Source organism: Mytilus trossulus, chromosome 8 (genome assembly GCF_036588685.1).
Source record: "Mytilus trossulus isolate FHL-02 chromosome 8, PNRI_Mtr1.1.1.hap1, whole genome shotgun sequence".
In the NCBI taxonomy this organism is placed as follows: Eukaryota; Metazoa; Mollusca; class Bivalvia; order Mytilida; family Mytilidae; genus Mytilus; species Mytilus trossulus.
In genome coordinates this window covers 25,550,469-25,573,291 of record NC_086380.1, presented here as the reverse complement: position 1 = coordinate 25,573,291, position 22,823 = coordinate 25,550,469, and the positions used below count along the sequence as shown (strand labels likewise).

Sequence of the window (22,823 nt, the reverse complement as noted above, 5' to 3'; positions counted from 1 at the left end):
CTACATATAGACGGGCGGACAGACGGACGCAAAGTGAGACGAGACAGATCACAATTGCTCACCTGACCAATATATTTTTCAAATGAAAAGTTCTACTTTTACCAGCGATTTTTAATTGTCCTTTCATACTATCTGTTTTTTACTTTTTTGATTTTCGGAGTTCGTGCCAGACTTTTTTGTGTTCGCCACAAACAACTAAAATCAGAATGAGATGCATTTACGCAGTTATATTTTTTTTCTTGGAATCCCAAGCATACAGTAATGCGGTACAGAATTCGGCTAAATATTTAGGTTGCAAGTAAGAAATAAATATAGACACAGATACAGTATTTTTATAATAAGTGTCACTATGCAATGGCTTGGGCTCCTGACGATGGACATGGCCATGGTCAATTAGTTAATTCTAATTGGTCTCAATAGATGTTCGAAACACCTTATGATCTATGGAGTTGGGGTGCTGGGATAGGCTTTGACAACGATTTATTGAAATAAAAAATGAAAAGATTGTGTAACAAAATCAACCATGTCAATTTCAGCATGCATGTTCAGTGAATGTCAAGTCTGAAGCGTAGGACAACTCGTACACTTCTGTTTCAAATTTGACAATGTTTTGTTATTTGTTTTTACTGTTGAAATTAGTTGTTATGTTAAAAAAGATAATTATTCACCTTGAGCAATGTATTATTGTTGACCATTCGAGATTCTTTTTTTGCGAACCCGTCTTCAGCGTAATGTGTGATTTTGTTATTACTACGCGGGCCTCACGGGATAACAAATCGAAAACAAATGCTAAATATGTTAGTTTTTGTGTCTTTAAAGACACAAACAACATACAGAATTAATTGCAGGATAAAGACAATAACTGTTTAGTGTCTTTAAATATCAGCTGTATTTGTACTCGGCTCGAAACAGGTGTAGTAGCTCGCTAAAAGCTCGCATACACCTTGTTTCCTAGCCTCGTATAAATACAGCTGATATTTAAAGACACTAAACAGTTATTGTCTATATATATAGTGTTGTTTCAAGTGGAAGCGAGCGAAAACTATGCAGGTCCAATTTTTAATAGTATTTTGTCTTGCAGCTGTCAGAAGTCAGGCGACAGAAAATGTTCTAGATTTGCTCAAAGAATTCAATAAAGTTCAAGAGAGGATGGATGCTCTTCAAAGGGAGACTGTTGTCCTTCAAAAGGAGAATAGTGTCCTTCAAAAAAGGATTGATGCCCTGGAAAAAGCACAAATTGCTACTAAAGGTGAGACATTTCAGGAACACACCATAAAATGATTGTTACTCATTTAAATATTCATCGGTCATTTTCATTACATTTATTTGCTTTATTCTAACGTTGTGGTTAGCCTAACACTGCCGATTATTAGTATATACAATTAAGGTTCATGTGGACCCTATGGCTAAAACGGCCGTATTTTCACCTCAAAATTTACTCTTGAGTACAGACAAACCTGCGCATCTGTAAAACAATTCAGGCATAGCATGCCCTAGATAAACGAAGTTTAAGTATGTTTTATGTTTTAGAAAAATCAAAACTTACCAGGATTTTGCCGTGCACTTTTTTTTTCAATCCTCCAGAAGGTGCCAAAATAAACTAAGTTGGGGAACAGGTTTGAGAACTTCCCCACAGGTAAAAATTAAAGTGAGCATTTTTAATTGACATGGACATTAGATGGACAATAGATACGACAATAATTGGTTAATTAAACTGTGTACCTGAGAAGACCATATCAAGGTAAACTCAACTGTTTGTTAATTTTATCATCTTCAGCAGAGACGAAAAAAAGTGTATGGCAAAAATGAATTTTCTAAATCATACAATGCATTTGAATTCGTTTTATCTAGGGCATGCTATGCCTTAAAACTTTTCCAGATGCACAGGTTTGTCTGTACTCAGAGAAAATTTTGAGGTGAAAATTCGGCCATTTTAGCCATAGGGTCCACATGAACCTTAAACACATTGTTCATATCTTGTACATAACATATTGCAACATTTATGTATCTAATATCAGATATTGATTTTGCAATGTATGGTCTAGTATTGCTATTGTCTTATTTTACTGATACAATCAGTAAATGTGTGAATTCGTATATTTTTAACAAGATTTTACATGAAAATCGGCATGCTGATATAAATGATGCATGATTCTCTTTTATTTTGAAGCCTAATTCACCGAATGTTCTTAAATTAGTCACATTTGCATAAAATGTAAGTAAACTTAATAAAAACGTTTTCTAAATTTTATTAATACTAATCAATTTGCACAAGACCAAACTATTAATAGGTTTAATGTTTTGATTTTTTACATTTTTCAATAGAGCTAAAAAGAGCAGTATGTAACATGTCACCTATAAACATGTCACATGATTCATATTTCAATAAAAAAAAATCCTTGTTTTCAATTAAACTAGAACACACCCGCGAAATCGCGGGTATATACAGCTTGTGGACTGTTGTAGGATGATTTTTTTTGTAAAAGATAATATGTATGGGAAATTTCTTTAAAGGTATCAACAGCCTTCTCCCTTGTTCAAAAGTCCGATATTTGTTTCCTATCTGTTAAATTCAAATATTTTCGTGTGTCTGGCCTCAGACCACAATTATTCTCCTCCTTTGCTACAATGCTGCATTTGATAAAAGTCAAATAAAATTAACAAGTTGCACCGTTTCAAACATGAAATAAATCTAACTGCTTATATATAGACCATTATTAGTATAAAAAAATGCTTCTAGGACAATCCGTCAGTGTTTTTTTCTTTCTTTTGAGAGCCTCATTAAGATGTCAATGGTAGGATATGCATTTTGTAAATATTGCCGGTATATTTAACGACCATTCTGTTAAAGAACAAATTCCTGGTTATTTTGACAATACTGAGCTACCTCTTATTTGTTATATTTACAAGAAATCTACCCGGAAATTTGTGTTTAATTATAGTCAATTGTGTAAAGATGTTAATATCAGTGAAAATACACCTACTTCATGTAATTGCAGTAATTCCGCATATATTTATGGACCCATTTCCCATGTTATAACTGGAGATCTTAACATCGTTCAAGACCGAGAGTTAAAATCATTCCTCTGTAAAGGACCTAAATATCGTCCCCCGTCAATTATTAATTGGAAGGAGTGTCGTAATATCATCCACGACTCACTCCATACTTACTGTATGAAATGGATAAAACGGGAAAAAGCTGACAAAAAATCTTTGGACTCTTTTTTTAATGCAGTAATGAAGATAGTTGATATACGTATTCAACATTTTAAAGAACATTTTACTATTAACAAAGAACTAGCCAAGGAATTTGTTTTTGTCCCGGCCGATAAAGCTGCTAATAATATTATTATTGTTTGACGTAAATTTTACATTGAGGTTCTGAAAAAGGAAATCACCAATTCACCAACATTCCAACTGACTCCATTTTCAGAAAACGAAATCTGTAACAAACATAAACTTTTAGCCACCGCTTTACAAGCAGAGCCAAATACAATGGAAGTCCCAACTATGTATTGGCTTCCAAAGCTACACAAAACCCCTTACAAATATAGATTTATTTCGTCTTCAAGCCATTGTTCAACTACTAAATTGTCTATTCTTCTTACCAGCACACTTGGTACAATTAAAAACCTTATAATAAATTGTTCAAATAAGGCCTTCGAAAATAGTGGAATAAATTACTTTTGGAGTGTCAAGAACTCGTTGGAAGTACTTGATAAATTGCATGCTCATATTGGTGATTTTGAATCTGTTCAAAGTTTTGATTTTTCTACCCTGTATACCACATTGCCTCACATTCTCATTAAGAAAAAATTCACACACCTAATTAAATGGGCATTCAAAAAATCAGAATGTGAATATATATGTTCAAACTCTTTTAGGTCATTTTTTAGTAGCAATAAACAAAAAAACTATGTTAATTGGACATGCTTTGATACTATATATGCCCTTGAATTTTTACTAGATAACATTTTTGTTCGCTTTGGGGATTCCGTATATCGTCAGATTATCGGAATTCCAATGGGGACTAACTGTGCACCACTTATTGCGGACCTCTTTTTGTATGGTTATGAGTTACAATTTATGACAAAAATAAGCAAAGACCCATCAAAACAACATCTGATAAACAAATTTAATAATACTTTTAGATATTTGGATGATATTTTGGCTCTCAATAATGACGACTTCAGTATGTATATTAATGAAATGTATCCTGCTGAACTTACTTTAAATAAAGCTAATACTAATAATGACCACTTCCCTTTCCTCGATCTTGATATCTATATCACTAACAGAAAGCTGAATACTAAAATTTATGATAAAAGGGATGATTTTTCATTTCCTATCGTTAATTATCCGTTTTTAGATGGTGACGTTCCCTTGTCACCATCTTACGGTGTTTATATATCTCAACTTGTACGATTCGCTCGTGTTTGTAACAATGTTTTAGATTTTAACGAGAGAAATTTATGTATTACTGAAAAATTATTACACCAGGGTTTTCGATATCACAAACTAGTCAAAACTTTTACTAAATTTTATCATCGGTATAAAGACATCATTCGTAAATATAGCTCAACATGCAGACTTTTTATACGTTCAGGTATTTCACATCCAATTTTTTATTGAAATATTCTTTATAAAGCACAAAGGTGTCAGTATTCACCTCATAAACTTACAAAACCTTTAAATAGACTGATTAAGAAGGGATATAATTACGATACTGTTGTCAAGTCATTAAAGATTGCATATTTTGGCGTTAATATTGAGTCACTGATAAGGTCTTTGCGTCGGAACTAAAGACATTCATTCTAAAAACAGTTGTTGGCATGACACGGGTTATGTTCTTCTCGTATATGTTATGATGGTATGATACTAAACCCCTAACGGGAAGGATTGTGCCTGATGTTCATATGATGAAATCATAATCTTTCAGTCAGTTTAATTGAAGTCTGGAGCTGGCATGTCAGTTAACTGCTAGTAGTCTGTTGTTATTTATGTATTATTGTCATTTTGTTTATTTTCTTTGGTTACATCTTCTGACATCAGACTCGGACTTCTCTTGAACTGAATTTTAATGTGCGTATTGTTATGCGTTTATTTTTCTACATTGGTTAGAGGTATAGGGGGAGGGTTGAGATCTCACAAACATGTTTAACCCCGCCGCATTTTTGCGCCTGTCCCAAGTCAGGAGCCTCTGGCCTTTGTTAGTCTTGTATTATTTTTATATTAGTTTCTTGTGTACTATTTGGAAATAAGTATGGCGTTCATTATCACTGAACTAGTATATATTTGTTTAGGGGTCAGCTGAAGGACGCCTCCGGGTGCGGGAATTTCTCGCTACATTGAAGACCTGTTGGTGACCTTCTGCTGTTGTTTTTTATTTGGTCGGGTTGTTGTCTCTTTGACACATTCCCCATTTCCATTCTCAATTTTATCATGTATAAATGACTAAGGCTAATTTGAGGGGTGGTCGGAGGGGTCCTGATCCCGAAATCCCGCGCTTAAAACCATTAAATTCAGAGATGCAGAATTAAAAGAAATACATATCCCGAAATCACAAAATCGAAAAATATATTCCCGGATCCAGTAAGGATCAATCCCTAAATCCCGAGCCTAAAAACACACGATCCCGACGCCCCCAAAAATGCTCGGCTTCTTTTAATCTCTACCTTACTTTCATTTCACTATCACTATTTTCCCTTTTAACAATAAATGTTTGTGCCCCATTTATGGGAATTATGTTTTCAGGCTAGACTGTCCGTCCGTCCGTCCTTTCGCTCATCCGTCCGTCCGTCCGTGCATGTCTGTCCCGCTTCAGGTTAAAGTTTTTGGTCGAGGTAGTTTTAGATGAATTCGAAGTTAAGCATGTTTTACTTATTTTAATATATATGCAAGTGGTAAACATTTCAAAGAAAACAGTAGACAGAATCAGGGCCGACATTCTATACTAACATAAAAAGTCCTTGACAGAATACAGATACTAGTCTCTATATATTGAAGTAGTATAATCGTAGTTTACATGCAGATAAACGCGAAAAAATAATTATATTCTCTAAGGAGGTATAATAGTTGTGGTTCTTGCGATCTAAACACCGTGATATGAAACGCGAAAAGTAATTGTCCTCTCTAAGGAGGTATAATAGTTGTGATTATTGCAATCTAAACACCATGATATGGAGAACGCTCTGAATGGCTTATTTTTTTCTCTCCATTTTTGTTATCCATCATACGATTGGTTGTACTTGTGTCAAATATTTTACTTATTTCAATAAATAAATATATATATATATATATATAAAAGTCTATAAAAAGGACCAACCAGCAAATTTACTATGTACCGGATCGTCTAGAATAGGCGATACTATGCAGATAAGGAAAAAATTATATCAGTCTAAAGATTTGCACAACGGTACTGATATAAGGTGTTATTAAACGAAAATGTTGTTATAAAATCGTGTTGACACGATTTTATAACAACATTTTCGTTTAATAACACCTTATATCAGTACCGTTGTGCAAATCTTTAGACTGATATATATATATATATATATATATATATACGAGTCTAAATTGAAAACTACGTTCAAACCTATGACTGCGTTGGATAAAAACCGCAATTTTTATACGTGTGCATGTCAAACAAATTTCGTTGTAGAAGGGTCTAAAAACAGCACAAACAACATTTTCCAAAAGACCAAAAGAGTGAAAAAGTATATTTAAACAAAACGCATTTGACTAACAGGTCGAACAACTGATGTTCTTTAACCCTGCTGACTGCCATTGACGATTGCCAAATAAAATTGATCACAAGATGTAACAAACTGGATCTCAATATAAATTTAAAACGTCACAGAAAAAAAAAAGTTGTTAACTTGTGGACAGGATGTTGTGCCACAAACATTCGGTGTCAATATTTCTTTAGTACACCATATCCGGATTTCGACAATAAATGTCTCTTCAGTGATGTTAGGGATCGAAACGGTATTTGGAAGGCCAAATAAAAAGTACCCTCATTTTTTAGAGAAAGTACCCTCATTTTTAGATTAACTCTTGAATTTTAAGAGTCAATATATAGGATGAACGGATCATATAAACCGGAGGGAAAATATGATACATGCCCAAACAAAAAATATAAACGAGTCTAAATTGAAAACTACGTTCAAACCTATGACTGCGTTGGATAAAAACCGCAATTTTTATACGTGTGCATGTCAAACAAATTTCGTTGTAGAAGGGTCTAAAAACAGCACAAACAACATTTTCCAAAAGACCAAAAGAGTGAAAAAGTATATTTAAACAATATATATATATATATCCAACTGGTATGACCCCTTAAATAGTAAACATTTCAAAGAAAACAGTAGACAGAATACAGAGAGTCTCTATATATTAAAGTATCATAATCGTAGTTTGCATATAGATAAACGCGAAAAATAATGATTGTCCTCTATAAGGAGGTATACTAGTTTTGGTTCATACGATCTAAGCCCCATGCTATGGAGAACGCTCTGATTGGCTTATTTATTTTTAATAATTTAGTTATCTATCATACGATTGGTTGTATTTGTGCATCTTTCAAACCGGAAATCTAATCTATGACTAAAAGTAAGTCCGATGACGGATTCATATCCGGACTCCTTTTTTGTCTTTTTTCTCCCAAAATAACTCAATCTGAATAATCATAAGAATGGATGACAAATGCGACTATAGATATAGGAAGATGTGGTGTGAGTGCCAACGAGACAACTCTCCATCCAAACAACAATCCAAAAAGTAAACCACCACAGGCCAAAGCACGGCCTTCAACACGGAGCCCTGGCCCACACCGAACAACAAGCTATAAAGGACCCCAAAATTACTAGTGTAAAACCATTCAAACGGGAAAACCAACGGTCCAATCTATACAAACAAAACGAGAAACGAGAAACACGCATATACCACACAAACAAACGACAACTACTGTACATCAGACTCCTGACTCAGGACAGGTGCAAACACCCGCAGCGGGACCAAACGCCCCAATGGACCCAAACCCTCTCCCCCTCCGAAACAACAGCACAACACCACAACACAGAAAAACAAACGACAAAATATCAATTGGCAGACCCAACTTAATAAAAAAACGTATGATTACACAATGAACGAACAAATTCGACCCGCGATATCTGAACACTAATGCACAGCCAACAAAATATCAGAGACAAACATTCATGACCAAAAAGCTTATGCATGTTACCTATAGGTCACAGAGGCATGATGATTGATTTATTGTGGAAGGTCTTCTCGTTTAATAGTATAGATGGCATTGAAGTTCAAAAGGTTAACAGTAATTTGTCTGCCAATTGGGTACTTGATGGCCATATCCGTTACCGCTCCCAGTGATGCCATATTGAGGGTTAGAGGTTGATACTTACAAGAGAAGCTATCGAATCATGAGTTCTTAATTGATAAAGTTGAAGTCATCTCTTGGAAAATTTACGCACTCTTTTTGCAAGTAATCATGACTTCGTTGAATATCAATGTAACAAATAACCACGGATATGTTCCTCTTGTCCTAGCCAAAATGCCGTCCATTTTTACACCTTTATAATATCGTCAGATGCCACTTATGATCGGATTTGTAATGACCATCATTTGCTATGAGTAAAACAAGGTGTGTCACTTATAAAGCACAAACTGCTTACTAGTCTGGTGCAATTTTTTTTCACCCTCGGTATTTTAGTAGGTTCAATATTTAACTCTCTGTTAAACTGGAGAAATAAGGTAGATATGTACAGTTAAATCGTGTTGTGCTAGGCTATTTACAGATACATCGTGTACAATTATTTTGAATGGATAATTAGATCATAATCATGAGACAAATGTCCAGAAATTAGAACGTCAAATTTTGAGAACTGCGTGCAAAAGAAAAGCAATTTGTCAGAGCGACCTTCACAATTAATAAATTCAGAGCTCTTCATAATTGAAGAAGAACCTTTAGATGAAAAGAAACTTAGATTTAAAATATGTGCATCAGTAAATTTATATAGAGAGAAGAAAACTGCATCCGACTCAACCTCAAAAATAAATAAAATTGGCGCAATTAAATGATTATTTTATTGGCGAAAATAAGACATATAGTTTTGAAAATAGGGTGGCGCAAAAGAAGTATTAGCGCAATTAAGTTGTGGCGCAAATGAGTTACTTTTTGGCGCAAAAAGATATCGCCCAAAAATGTAGTATTAACTTATTTTTTGTAAAACAAATCACATATTTTTAGAAACATCTTTTTATGTTAAAGTTTCGACCAGCATTGAAATATAGGTATAACACATTTCTAAACAAAAAAAACCTGTGTGAGTAAGTTTCCCATCGAAAATTGATATACAGGTATACTATGCTTTCTAATTTGATTCCCCATGTCAAAATTTCGGCAAAACGTATTTGTGTTAAAATGACAAATTTTGAGAACATCTGAATTTGATCTGAATGAAAATATATATTTAGTTTAATTTGCTATTCCAAATTGATTCCCTGTGTGAAAAATTATTGGTTGTCCACCATTTACGGAATGGCCGCCAAAATATATAGTGCTTGGATTCTAACAACATTTTATATTTATGGAGAACTTATCCTGAATTTATTCCTTGTCTCAAAATTTAAGAAAATTATACCTTATGAACCTGAATTGCTTTGCTTGCATGAGTATTAACTATTTGTTGCTATGCCTCACACACAATATGCAATCGGCGCTGACAGGTTAGTTTTCCATTCAGGTACATGATTGTGTAAAGGTTCGTAATGTTCGCCATCTTCGCCAACCTTTATGAAATCAATATTGTTCGCCAACTTCGCCAACTTTTACGAAATCATTACTGTTCGCCAACTTCGCCAACCTTCATGTGTTTGTTATTTTTTCTGTATCCTCAAGTTTTTCGCCAATTATTCTCTTTTCCTTATATCGTAACACCTCACTTTATTCTATAAAGTTTTAGGTCATTTTTTCTATTATCTATTTTCTGTAAACCCATCCATACCCTCATGAAGGAAATTTAAATAGATATTTATGAATACAGCAGAATCAGCCTTATTTTTCTTTATTTCGGTTTAAATAAATTTACAAGCATACAACATATTCTCCGTCGATGTCAAGGAAGACAACACTAATAATATAAGATATTGGGGAAAACTGAGTTTGTTATAAATTGTCAGTATTTATATATTCTACGGAATAAAAAAGTATCTTGATTGATGTTATTTGCACACTAAACAACGGTAAAACACAGCTGGATACGTCTAAGTACCTAGTATAACCAGTTATCAAAGGTACCAGGATTATAATTTAATACGCCAGACCCGTGTTTCGTCTTTATAAGACTCATCAGTGACGCTCAGATCAAAACAGTTAAAAAGCCAAACAAATACAAAGTTGGAGAGCATTGAGGACCCAAAATTCCAAAAAGTTGTGCCAAATACGGCTAAGGTAATCTACTCCTGGGCGTAAGAAAACCCTTAGTTTTTTGAAAAATTCAAAGTTTTGTAAACAGAAAATTTATAAAAATGACCATATAATTGATATTCATGTCAACACCGAAGTGTTGACTACTGGGCTGGTGATACCCTAGGGGACGAAACGTCCACCAGCAGTGGCATTAACCCAGTGGTGTAAACAGTTATCAAAGGTACCAGGATTATAATTTAATACGCCAGACGCGCGTTTCGTCTTTATAAGACTCATCAGTGACGCTCAGATCAAAACAGTTAAAAAGCCAAACAAATACAAAGTTGGATATCATTGAGGACCCAAAATTCCAAAAAGTTGTGCCAAATACGACTAAGGTAATCTATTCCTGGGCGTAAGAAAACCCTTAGTTTTTTAAAAATTCAAAGTTTTGTAAACAGAAAATTTATAAAAATGACCATATAATTGATATTCATGTCAACACCGAAGTGTTGACTACTGGGCTGGTGATACCCTAGGGGACGAAACGTCCACCAGCAGTGGCATTAACCCAGTGGTGTAAACAGTTATCAAAGGTACCAGGATTATAATTTAATACGCCAGACGCGCGTTTCGTCTTTATAAGACTCATCAGTGACGCTCAGATCAAAACAGTTAAAAAGCCAAACAAATACAAAGTTGGATATCATTGAGGACCCAAAATTCCAAAAAGTTGTGCCAAATACGACTAAGGTAATCTACTCCTGGGCGTAAGAAAACCCTTAGTTTTTGAAAAATTCAAAGTTTTGTAAACAGAAAATTTATAAAAATGATCATATATTAATTGATATTCATGTCAACACCGAAGTGCTGACTACTGGGCTGGTGATACCCTCGGGGACGAAACGTCCACCAGCAGTGGCATCGACCTAGTGGTGTAAACAGTTATCAATATTTATTTGATTCTCGAACATTCTATGGTGGGCTATTTTAATTTTTTGTAATGCTAGAACAACCTGCACAGTCTAAACTTTATCTTCTTTAATTTGAGCCACGTGTCTTCCTGAAAATCCGGGAAATTCTTTACTTTAGTAAAGATATAAAAAAAAAAGCAGATACACTCTATACATGATGATAAATGATTATCTAAATTATTTTCGAAAAGTCTCTATTTTAACCAGTTATACTTTATCATGTTCACTTAGGACAAGAAACCTAAGTACTTCAACAAATTGTAAAATATTTGTGTAAATTTTACAAGCTAAATTTGTTCATTATACTTATAAGACAATAAAGATTTATTGATTTACAGATGCTAGAACTTAACTCATATGATAATGGGAAGGCTTATGACTTACTCCTCTCTTTATACATGGGCTTATCCCGGATTTTTGAAAGGGGGCGTTATTCCCGATAATTGAGATATACTGCCGAGCGGAGATAGGCGAAACAAATTTTGGACGAATTTATACTATAAATTACATATATCGTAAAAACACATGAGATTCTAAATTGTATTTATAAAAAAAGGGGGTGTACGCACTCTAAGACCCCTTGATCTGCCACTGTTATATAACATGTATAAGACACTATAATTGTTTTGTTTCATTTCAACGAAAATTATGCTAAACAAAATTTGCCCCGTCCTAATGTTTTTATCTTAAACAGAATTTGGAAGATTCGACCTTGCATACAAGAAGAACTGTGGACAAAGTTCTACTTATAGAGATGCATGTAACAACGCTGTTGATGGGAACCTAGAAACCTTTTCTCACACAGGACATACCGGTTTCAGTAATGGAGTTTACAATGGAACGAGCAAACCATCTTGGTGGGTCGACTTAGGAAACACTTACAAAGTTCGCCGTGTTGACGTCTACAACAGATTGTCCTCTGGTAGTATTGATTATAAGAAAAAAATGTAGATATGGACCATTTCACTTTAAAATTATAATACAACGTACTAGTTTGGTCAAAAATCTGAAATCCGGTCGATATGGGGTCGGTAACAAGAAGCATTCGTATGTTTTACGAACGTCTACAGGGCGTCTCAAGATTTAAGAATGTAACAAGACCCTACCTCAGACCTATCTTAGAATGATTGACAGCCCTTAATGTTTTGAAAAAGTGCATGCTTTAGGTACGATTTTTACGTCTACCTTAAAGCATTCTTACTAATTCCGGTAGCACAAAATCATTCTTAAATTTTGGTCAGTTATTAAGTGTTCTTAAACCAAACTTAGCAACTTAGGGGTGTACCAAGAACAATTCGCAATAGCTTCACTTGACATTTTTTGTAAGAGTGGTCCCGACTACTCTTAGCTGTACATTCACTTGTTAACTTTAATACAAAGTTGGTTAAAAAGTTAATACGTCAACCTTGGAACTTTTTTATTCTAATTATTAATTCATCTGAATAGGAAATTATATTTCAGCGTTTTCTTGGCCATGTATGTGGAGGATGGTAGTTACTCTTTTTTGTAAATCATTACAGTTTTGGCTTGTAGAGAGAAGTGTTAAATATAAAGCAAGGAGAAATTTGTGACCTTTTTCAATTTAAACCAAGAGTGCCAAATGGTGAAGTTTAAATCACTACTTCTTAAATTTATCGGAAGCCATCATGAGTGGGTTGACCAATTATTAATACCGGCTTTGTAATATAATGAGAAACACGATAGGCGCCACATGTCAGTGAAGCAGGATTTGCTTACCCTTCCAAATCATCTAAAATCATCTTCAGTTTTTAGTGGGTTGGGTATTGCTGTTGTATATCTTTTTTTCTTTTTCTTTTTTTTTAACTTATTGCCTATTGTGTGTTTTTTGTTCACGCATCGTTATCAATATTATGGAATTTGACAAGACTGTCATACAAGTGAGAGGTTCAGCTCTTTAAATCAGGTTCGATCCATCATTTTTTTACACTTTGAAAATGCCTGTAACAAGTCATGAATATTACAAATGTCGTCCATTCGTTTGATGTGTGTAATCATTTGATTTTGCCATTTGGTTAAGGACTTAATTTCTATTTTGAATTTTCTTCGGAGTTAAGTATGTTTGTGATTTTAACTTTTTGTAAGAAGGCTTTTAAAATGTGAAGAAAATATTGTTTAAAGTGAAAAAAATATAAGAAGATGTGGTATGAGTGCCAATGAGACAACTCTCCATTCAAATTACAAATTATAAAAGTATATCATTCTAGTAGTGATTTGACCGAAATGAACGGAAGAATAGAAAAAATAAGCCTACGTCATTTGAGACTCGTCATTTATACTCGATTCACATCCTACCATTGGCAAGGAGAATAATAGGGCCCTCAAAAGGATTGTCCTGAGACAAGCATTTTTTTTTTTTTTATTAAAATAACACTGTTCTATAAGCAGTTAAAACAATTTCATGTTTGAAGCGGTGCAAATTTTTCAATTCAATTTTACTTTTATCAAAAAATGGCCGGAAAAATAATGTTTGTCTGCGACCAGAATTGTTTCCCTTAGGTTAAATGGTAGTTGATTGTTATGCGCATTTAATCGTTCATTAAAACGTGTCTATGATTCATTTAAGGTGATTCTAATTTCTTTGCGAGGAACCAAAAACGGAGACAACAGAAAATTATTAAGAACTCGTAACTTTAAAACTATTACGATGCAACTTAAGAGAGAAATAAGTGCGACTTACGAACAACCTGAGGGAGCTTTGATTTACACTCTTTTAGCGATCTTAGAATTATCTTATCTTCCCCTTAATTCAATACTTACGAACTTTCTTAATAAAATTTCTTGTTACCGGCCCCAGGTGTTTAAAAATATCATACGTATTGAAAAAGTACAATTTAATCTGTAAATACTAGATTCTGTCGAAGAGCAATATCATCTGCGGCTGACAAAGTTTTGAGACTCATTTCTCACCTGGGTGTTACATTTTGTGGTTGATGTATCGATCGCGCGATTGTTAAGGAGTTGAGGAATTTCGTTTGCATCTTGTTAGTAGTAAGCTATAATGAATCTAGTAGTTGCAGTGAACTAAGATATCACTGTCTCATCCAACCATTCTTACTGTGTGAGTCTCTCTAAAACAATTGAAAATATGAAGCAGACAAGAGTATCCAACAATGACACAACTAGGAACTGATGAATGAAAAATCAAACATTTAATTATACACATAAATAATACAGTGACATATTCCCCCACTCATGCGTTAATCTACTACTAGTATTAAGTGTCTCATCAATATGTCCACTAGAGAGACACGTATGTGTTCCAGATGTAGAACTTGCATTACCTGTACCATTACTCAAATTTAGAATATCTGAGTTATGAGATTGATTCCTTTGGGGTTCCGAAGCTATTGAACTCAAAGGACTAAACTCTTCAGCCGAACGATTTAGAGAACTACTTGATATGGCCATGTACTGACCTGGTTGTACAAAAGGCATTAACGTATCATCAGAATCAGAATCTGACTTATCTGAATAATCATGAACACTAACTGTACATTCAACATCTTTTACAGATTCTACAATCTGTATCTCATCGTCGACTCTATTGGATTCACTTGTGCATTTACTGTTTCTTTCTTTCTTACTATGAGGTACCAATTCTTCGGTTGGCAAAGAATAAATGTAGTAAACAGTAGATTCCTATGCACTGTCCTAGTTTTGACTTACTTTTACCATACTCAGGTTTTATCACATCAACGGGGATATTTGTATCAGGTTGAGAAACTACAATGAAGGGCTCTCTGTTCCAACGGTTAGCCAGCTTTTGTCGACTTTTTGTATGCATGTTCGTGAGGAGAACTCTATCTCCCTTCTTCAAAAGTGAATTTCTCACCTTTTAATCGTACCTGGTTTTATGTCTCCTGCCAGCTTTCTCTGCAACTTTTGCAGCTGTCTTGTAAGCATACTGTAATCTCCTTTCTAACTGACTAGTATACGATTCGTGACTCTTACCTTGGGATACGTCTCTATCAACGCCTAGAAAAGCATCAATCAGGAGATGAGAATTCCACCCAAACATTAAAAAATGAGGGCTGTATCCCGGACTCCCGTGCTTCGTGGCATTATATGCATTTACTAAAGGCGGTGCGTAACTCTTTTAATCTGACTTCTGTTCGTCGTTCAAGGTTCCAAGCATGCTTAAAAGTGTGGAGTTAAACCTTTCGCACTGACCGTGTCCACTTTGATGAGCTGGAGTTGGCCTTGTTTTCATCATACCGGCAATTTTACATTGCTCACTAATGACTCTTGATCGCTATGTATACGTGCGGGAAAGGAATAATGCTGAATGAAGGACTCCAAAAGGTATCTAAAATTGAGAATGGAAATGGGGAATGTGTCAAAGAGACAACAACCCGACCAAATAAAAAAACAACAGCAGAAGGTCACCAACAGGTCTTCAATGTAGCGAGAAATTCCCGCACCCGGAGGCGTCCTTCAGCTGGCCCCTAAACAAATATATACTAGTTCAGTGATAATGAACGCCATACTAATTTCCAAATTGTACACACGAAACTAATATAAAAATAATACAAGACTAACAAAGGCCAGAGGCTCCTGACTTGGGACAGGCGCAAAAATGCGTCGGTAGCAGTAGTCTGGTCCGTCTGATTCCGTGTTGGAATTGCCTGGGCATACCTTGTAAAATGATCAGTTATCACTAGTATATTTTCATTACCTCCCTTTAACTGTTCTAAACAGAGAAAATATATACAAATCATCTCCAATGGTTGACTTGTCTCTATACGTACTAGTTCAGCAAATCTACTACTCTTAGTTTTAATTAGTATACAGTTGGGGCAAGTCGCCACCTTACCTTCTACGTCCTTATTCATATCAGGCCAATAAAATCTGGAATTGACAAGATATAGAGTACGATCTCTGCCTTGGTGACCAGCATCGTCATGTAAACCTCTCAAAGCAATATCCCTGTAGGCAGCTCGTAAAATAAGCTGATATATAGTCTCATGGTTGAGTTTACTTACCCTATAGAGGACTTCTCTCTTAATTACTAATTTATCCCAGCCGTAAAGTAACTTGCGTGTACCTAAAGGTTGCTTACCAATTTCTCTCTCCGTAGGTTTATGTCCTGCTCTTTTTAATTCAAGTGCCCTCGCTTTATCTTCATCTTTCTTCTGTTCTACAACCCAAGAAATGTTTGAAAAGGCATCTACTTTGGGGTTATCCTTATCGACTATACCTCCCAGAGTTTGAGACATAAAATGCTCTCAGTGGGTGGATAGCTGGACGAAACTAAAATAGCAACGCATAAAGCTTTAATAGCATCTCTAAAAAAATCCTGATGGTCATAATCAATCCTTGACAAACTGTCAGTGTCAACGTTCGACTTACCATTCATATAAACCAAACTGAAATCATAATCCGCTAATTTCTGCTATCCATCTCTGTGATGTAGAGTCTAATTTGGATTTTACCCAAGACATAAGTAAGCGGATTTTTATCCATGCGGACTTACTTATTTCCATAAAGATAGTCTCGAAATTTATCGGGAACCGACCATTTCAAAGTGAGAAACTCTCGTTTATGGACGGGATATAATTTCTCCGCAGCACGTAGCACTCTACTAGCATATGCTATCACCCTTTCGATACCATTCTGGAGTTGATAAAGTATTGCCCTAACCCATCACCACTGGCGTCTATATTCAAAATGAATGGTAGACTATAATCGACAAAATCCAGAATAGGGGGACTAGTCAATACCTCTATCAACTTTTCTCTGGCAGCTTGCTGTTCATCGCCCCATTTCCACTTCGTTAGCATGGGTTTATTCTTCTTCTTAGATTTCTGTTTCTTGTTTGTGTGGTGTCCTACCAGAAGATCATTTAATGGTCTTACTATTTTAGCATAATTCCGTACGAACTTCCTGTAATAGGATGTGAAAAATAAAAAAAAAAAGACTTCTGACATTCTTTATTTTGGACAGTTTCGTACCGCTTTTACCTTTTCTTGGTCTGTTTTAATTCCCTCTTCAGAGACAATAAAGCCCAGGTATTTAATTTCTCTCCTAAAGAACTCACACTTTCTTCCTTTTAGTTTTAGGCCATGCTTCATTAATCTACAGAATACATACGCTAGTCTTTTCATATGCTCTTCAGCTGTCTTAGAAAAAATCACTATATTATCCAAATATCTTAGGCATTCTCTCAGATGTATCTCACCCATGCATCTCTCCATGAGACGCTGAAATGTCGCACAAGCATTGGTTAACCCAAAAGCTAGCTTGTTACACTCATAAAAACCGAGAGTACCGAGACTAATGCAGTCTTATAACGATCAGACTATTTAGGGTTACACTGCCAATAGGTCGACCTAAGGTCAATTATACTAAAATACTAACTTCCGGAAGACAATCTAGTGTCTCATCTATGAGGGGAAGACTTTGGGCATCCCGAATAGTCTTCTTGTTCAATTTCCTAAAATCAAGACAGAATCGGAGACTTCCGTCTGGTTTCCTCACAAGTACAGCATTGGAAGAGTAGGGACTAGAAGATTCTTTTATGGCCCCTGCTTCCAACATTTCCCTCAAATGTTTGCGCACCTCCTCGAACAATGACGGTGGTATGCGTCGATATGGTTCCTTAAAAAGGAGTGTTGTCTCCTAATTTAATCGCATGTTCCACTAATGTAGTGAACCATACATCCGTTGGTCCTGTAGGAAAGATTGACTTCCATTTAGTTAACAAACCTTTTAATTGTACCTTTGTACTGTCAGGCAAGTCCTCCTTGATGTTAATACCAAGTTCTTCAAGACTCTCCTTACCTTCATTAATTGTCTCACTATCTGACAATGTATGTTCATCAAAACCGTCACGTACAACAGTAACTCCACTTAACTCACAATGGACTGTTTTATGTTTGATACAAATCCTAACAGGTACCCTTTGTTGACCGCTACCTTTGACTGATACTACCCTGGGACATACAACCACCTGATCTGACAACTCACTCAAAATAGAGCGGTTCTCGGTTAATAAAGTCTCGGTATTTGCGTCACCTTTTAGCTTTACTATTCCCGATATGGTCATTACTGATGGAGGAAACAGTTTAAACGGGCGTCTATTGGAAGAACGGACCACTCTGGAACTGTTATCCTGTATAGACGAAAAGACAACATTCCACTGTTTTGGTATCGAAATATCATCATCAAGACAGTGTACTAACTCCATACCTAACCGTAAAATGTTTGTACCAACTATAACCGGGACTTTCTCTGTATAATCAGACATAGGTACAACCAACATAGAAACATAGAAGGACTCGCCTTGAAGAAAAGGTATCTGGACCTCGACCTCAGCATTAACCAATATACGGCAGTTTCGAACCACCAGCAACACTGACTGATAACTCAATTCATCCAAATCTTTAACTACGGGGACAGGTTTCATCAACTTCAAAACATGATCAGAAACTGTTGAAATCATCGAACCTCTATCAAGCAAAGCTTTACATTTCATCGAATTTACCTGTATAATTGACTGATTCTCCATACCTACCATTCTATCTATCAAAGATTTAGTCTTAATTAAGTCTGATTTAAATAACGGGCTATACTTACTTTCTAAGTCTCTAGTCTGCCCTGCGACAGAGACTATCCGAAGTTTAAATTCTGATTCTGATTCTGAAATTTGCTACATGCATCTGTTCCTGACTGTCTTCTGTTAACTCCTCTATAATTATTACGGCCCCTTCCATTACCTCTATAATTACTATATCTACCTCTCTGTTTACCTCTATTATTCCAATAATTACCTGAACCTTGTGGTTTATTGTTTTGTCTATTATGTTGATCATCACTTTGAGAATCTTTAACTTTCTTTAACTCAACTTCGAAATTATCTAGCTTTTTATTAAATGCATCTAACTTCTGTATAAGAACATTCATATCTGATACAGCAGTAACTGGTTGATATGTGACAGTAGCTGTAGGCTTAGAAACAACTGAAATCTGAAGCTCTAGTTCAATTGCTCTTACCTCTTTCCTTAATTCATCAAAGTTTTTGATAGTGTCATATTTGTATCTGGTATCATGTTTCAATACAGAATCCCTGAAACCTGACCAAAACTTTGTTCTCAACATATCATCTCTAACTTATGAAGTTAGTTTACCTTTATCATATGCTCTCTGTAGTATACCCTCTAATTTCATACCGTAATCGGCCACTGATTAGCTCTATTCCTGCTTCTTAGTATAAAATGACTGTAAAGGTGTCTCATTTGTATAAAAATTTCCGTAAATGCCTTCTAATTTTTTCCAGAATCTTATGTGCAGTAGCACACGCAGGAAGAGTAAGCAGAGTATTGCGGGCTTGATTTTTCAAAGAATTTCTCATACACTCTACTATGATTAACTCCGGGTACAAGTTTTCTCGGAGCAAATATCTAACTTCGGTATCCGTGGTCTTTGGTACGTTGGTGTATTATTAGTAACGTCATGAGTGTGATTTCCCAAATCAAAACTAACTTTCGGTTTCACCTGATCATTTAGACCTGAAAAATTGTGATAGTATTTTCTAAAAGGGGGAGTGAACTGGACATACACCAAATTATCGTTATGGCATATATCAGACAGTGATTTTGGTACCACTTTTATTAACTGCAAATATATATTTATTTCAACATATACAAATCTTTCAACAAACTCGGAAAACAATAGCATTCATTCATAACCTAAATATAAAACCACAAACTAAATAGAACTGACAGACTAATGAATTCGACAAAGCACTTCAAAATAACGCCGTAAATTAATACTGCAAATAAGACAATTTATAGCTGTAGTTCAGTGATTTTGAACTTTAATAGAAAACTATGTAAAAAGTACGGAAAGTCCGTATTGTATCTTATGATAGATTTTTACGATAAAACTATCATAATATTTCCATATAACTTTTAATGAATGAAATTCTATCGAGAAACTGTAAATAAAACATTTCAAATAACAAAATTAACAAACCTGCAAATATTGTTTTAGCAAATAAGCATTCACGCAGAAAGGCGTTTATTCAGTTAATGAAATACTAAATATTTTCCCGCGTGCGTGCAATCATATTTTATTCTATCTAAATCGTTCAGGTGTGTAGTGACGTGTATCTGAAATTGTGCAGCGACGTGTAATATTAGAAATGTCATTAGTCTCAGTCAAACGTCGTATTGAGATAATGAGTATGATGACACAGAAAATGGAATGAATGAAATAGATGAACTGATGAATGACAAATCAAACATTTAATCATTGACATAAATACGACGGTCAAATATATACCTAATACAGTTTACCTATTACATTTTTTACTTATAGTGTCTGAGAAATCGACATAAGCACGAAATATAACTGATTAATGAATTTGAGTCAAGGTTAGGCGATCATTGTCTGACAGACATGTATACCTTGCAATATATCTTTATACCAAATATAGTTGTCCCATAACTCACAATTTCTAAAAAAAAAAATGAAAAAAAAAATGTCAGACGGAAACTTCAGAACATAAGGCATATGTAAACAAGATATGAAGCATCCAGGTCTTCTTCCTTTTGAAATATGAAGCTTCGTAAAAAGGGCTAACCCATCCAATACCGGATTCACATTCACATTCACTGACATTCGTTGCAGGAGAGACGAAAAGGATAACAGGAATTTCCCAAAACATTGTACAGCACAACAGTCAAAACTCTCCTAAAAATAAGACATACAAAAACAGAAAGAAACAACAAAAAACACATGGACCATATAGCTTGACTTGGTGCAGGTAATAAATCAGATGTGATTAAACTAGTTTTACGTGCGCACAACCTCCCCATCTGCCTATCTAGATCATATGTCATAAAAGTAAAACACAAAATAAAAAATCGACACAGTCCAACTATCAAAAGAATGACCCCTAACTTGAACAAGGAAATAAAATACGGCACAAAATTTGAAAACCAAATTGTGCTCGCTTCTACAGGAAGCTAACAACAGCTGTTGGTTAAGTGCCGTTCAAAAAGAAAGAAAAATCAGAAACAACATATGTTTATTGATTACATATTTAATCAAAATATACATGTATCTTAAGCCATCGACAGTTGTGATATAATATATATATATATTTATTTATTTATAGGAAATAGACTTTACAACTTGGATGTTACTGCTGGAAAGTCTTTGTCAGGAACGAGTTTGTGCGATCATTACAAAGGAAGGGCTACAAATGGGGAACTTGTCATTCTTGTCTGTAGGCAGCCTATTGAGGCTCGCTATGTCAAACTACAGATTATGGAGGCAAACTCTACAGATAACTATCTGCATTTAGCTGCGGTCGAAGTATATGAATGACTCCGTCTTTTAAAAAAGGAAATGTTATTGCAGAATACGTCATATATGTGTAGTCTGTGCCATTCAATCTGTTAAGTATTGCCAAAGTAAATGAAATAATACTTTATAAATTTCGTGCCTCCGAAGCGCTTTTCTGGATTTACCTTCTTCGAAAACCCAAGAATTTGAAACTTAGGGATATATAAATACAAAGAAACGTTAGGATCTTGATGACCAAAAGGAACATAAAAAAAGCCAAATTCAGCCAAGGTCAACTTTGCCAGAGGGAGATGGAACCTTAGTTTCTTAGGAATTTCTCAATTTAATTCAAAGGGGAATTTTACTTTATAATCCATGTGAGTACTAAAGTACGGACTACTGGGTTGCTGATACCATTTGGGACTAATAGTTCACCAATAAATTTACTCTGACAAGAAACTTGGTATATGTCCTTCTAGTAAAAACATTGTGACGCGGCGTGAGTAAGGGCAATATTAAGTATTTTCCGTAATACAAATACACAAAGTCGGACATGTATTTTGTGGAAATTTATGAAGTATTCAAAGCAGATGACCGAGAAAAAAAACTGTTGCACCTGTTAAAATTTTATCGCTAGCCGTCAGTGGAAATAATAAAAAAATATAAGAAATCTCTGAAAGGATGACCTTGATATTGAGGTTTGACTGTATGTAAAATGTTGTTCTTTTAACATGTTTTTGACCTACATAAAAATTTCATTTCTGTAATGGACTGATTTCTTTTAAGCTTACTTAATAAACTTAATTTTTTCAAGCAGCTGCTTTATTTTTCTTCTTCGTCTATTGTTACCTTTATTCCCTACAACAATGATTAAAATTATGAAGGGAATAAACACTACCTGTGAACTTACGCAATCTTTTGGATATATTTATCAAACGAGCTTATCTGTCTATTAAGTATTTTTTTAATGAACGATCGCGACTATCTTCCTGCGCTATTAAATACAGGGAGAGCACTATATGAGATACATTAATTTTTGGAGAATGTCTGAAACAAAGTGTAATGCTAAAGTGTACTAGTATAACAATTGATAACATACACTTGCCATACAT

General features: G+C 34.8%; 1 protein-coding gene across 1 annotated transcript; it reads left to right on the top strand.

The window, feature by feature from the left end:
* The first annotated feature begins 1,089 nt into the window (after nt 1-1,089).
* On the top strand, nt 1,090-22,524 carry LOC134681774 (uncharacterized). The gene is made up of 3 exons (XM_063541418.1): nt 1,090-1,249; nt 12,095-12,322; nt 21,542-22,524. Exons 1-3 carry the CDS (start codon nt 1,150-1,152, stop codon nt 21,751-21,753), a joined length of 540 nt encoding a protein of 179 aa, XP_063397488.1. The 5' UTR covers nt 1,090-1,149; the 3' UTR covers nt 21,754-22,524.
* The last annotated feature ends 299 nt before the right edge of the window (nt 22,525-22,823 follow it).

Excerpts from the sequence above, each read along its gene's own strand:
- LOC134681774 (XM_063541418.1), top strand. The coding sequence starts at position 1,150 with ATGGATGCTCTTCAAAGGGAGACTGTTGTCCTTCAAAAGGAGAATAGT. Across the intron at positions 1,250-12,094 it reads AGCACAAATTGCTACTAAAG|AATTTGGAAGATTCGACCTT; the intron begins GTGAGACATTTC and ends TATCTTAAACAG. Across the intron at positions 12,323-21,541 it reads CTACAACAGATTGTCCTCTG|GAAATAGACTTTACAACTTG; the intron begins GTAGTATTGATT and ends ATTTATTTATAG.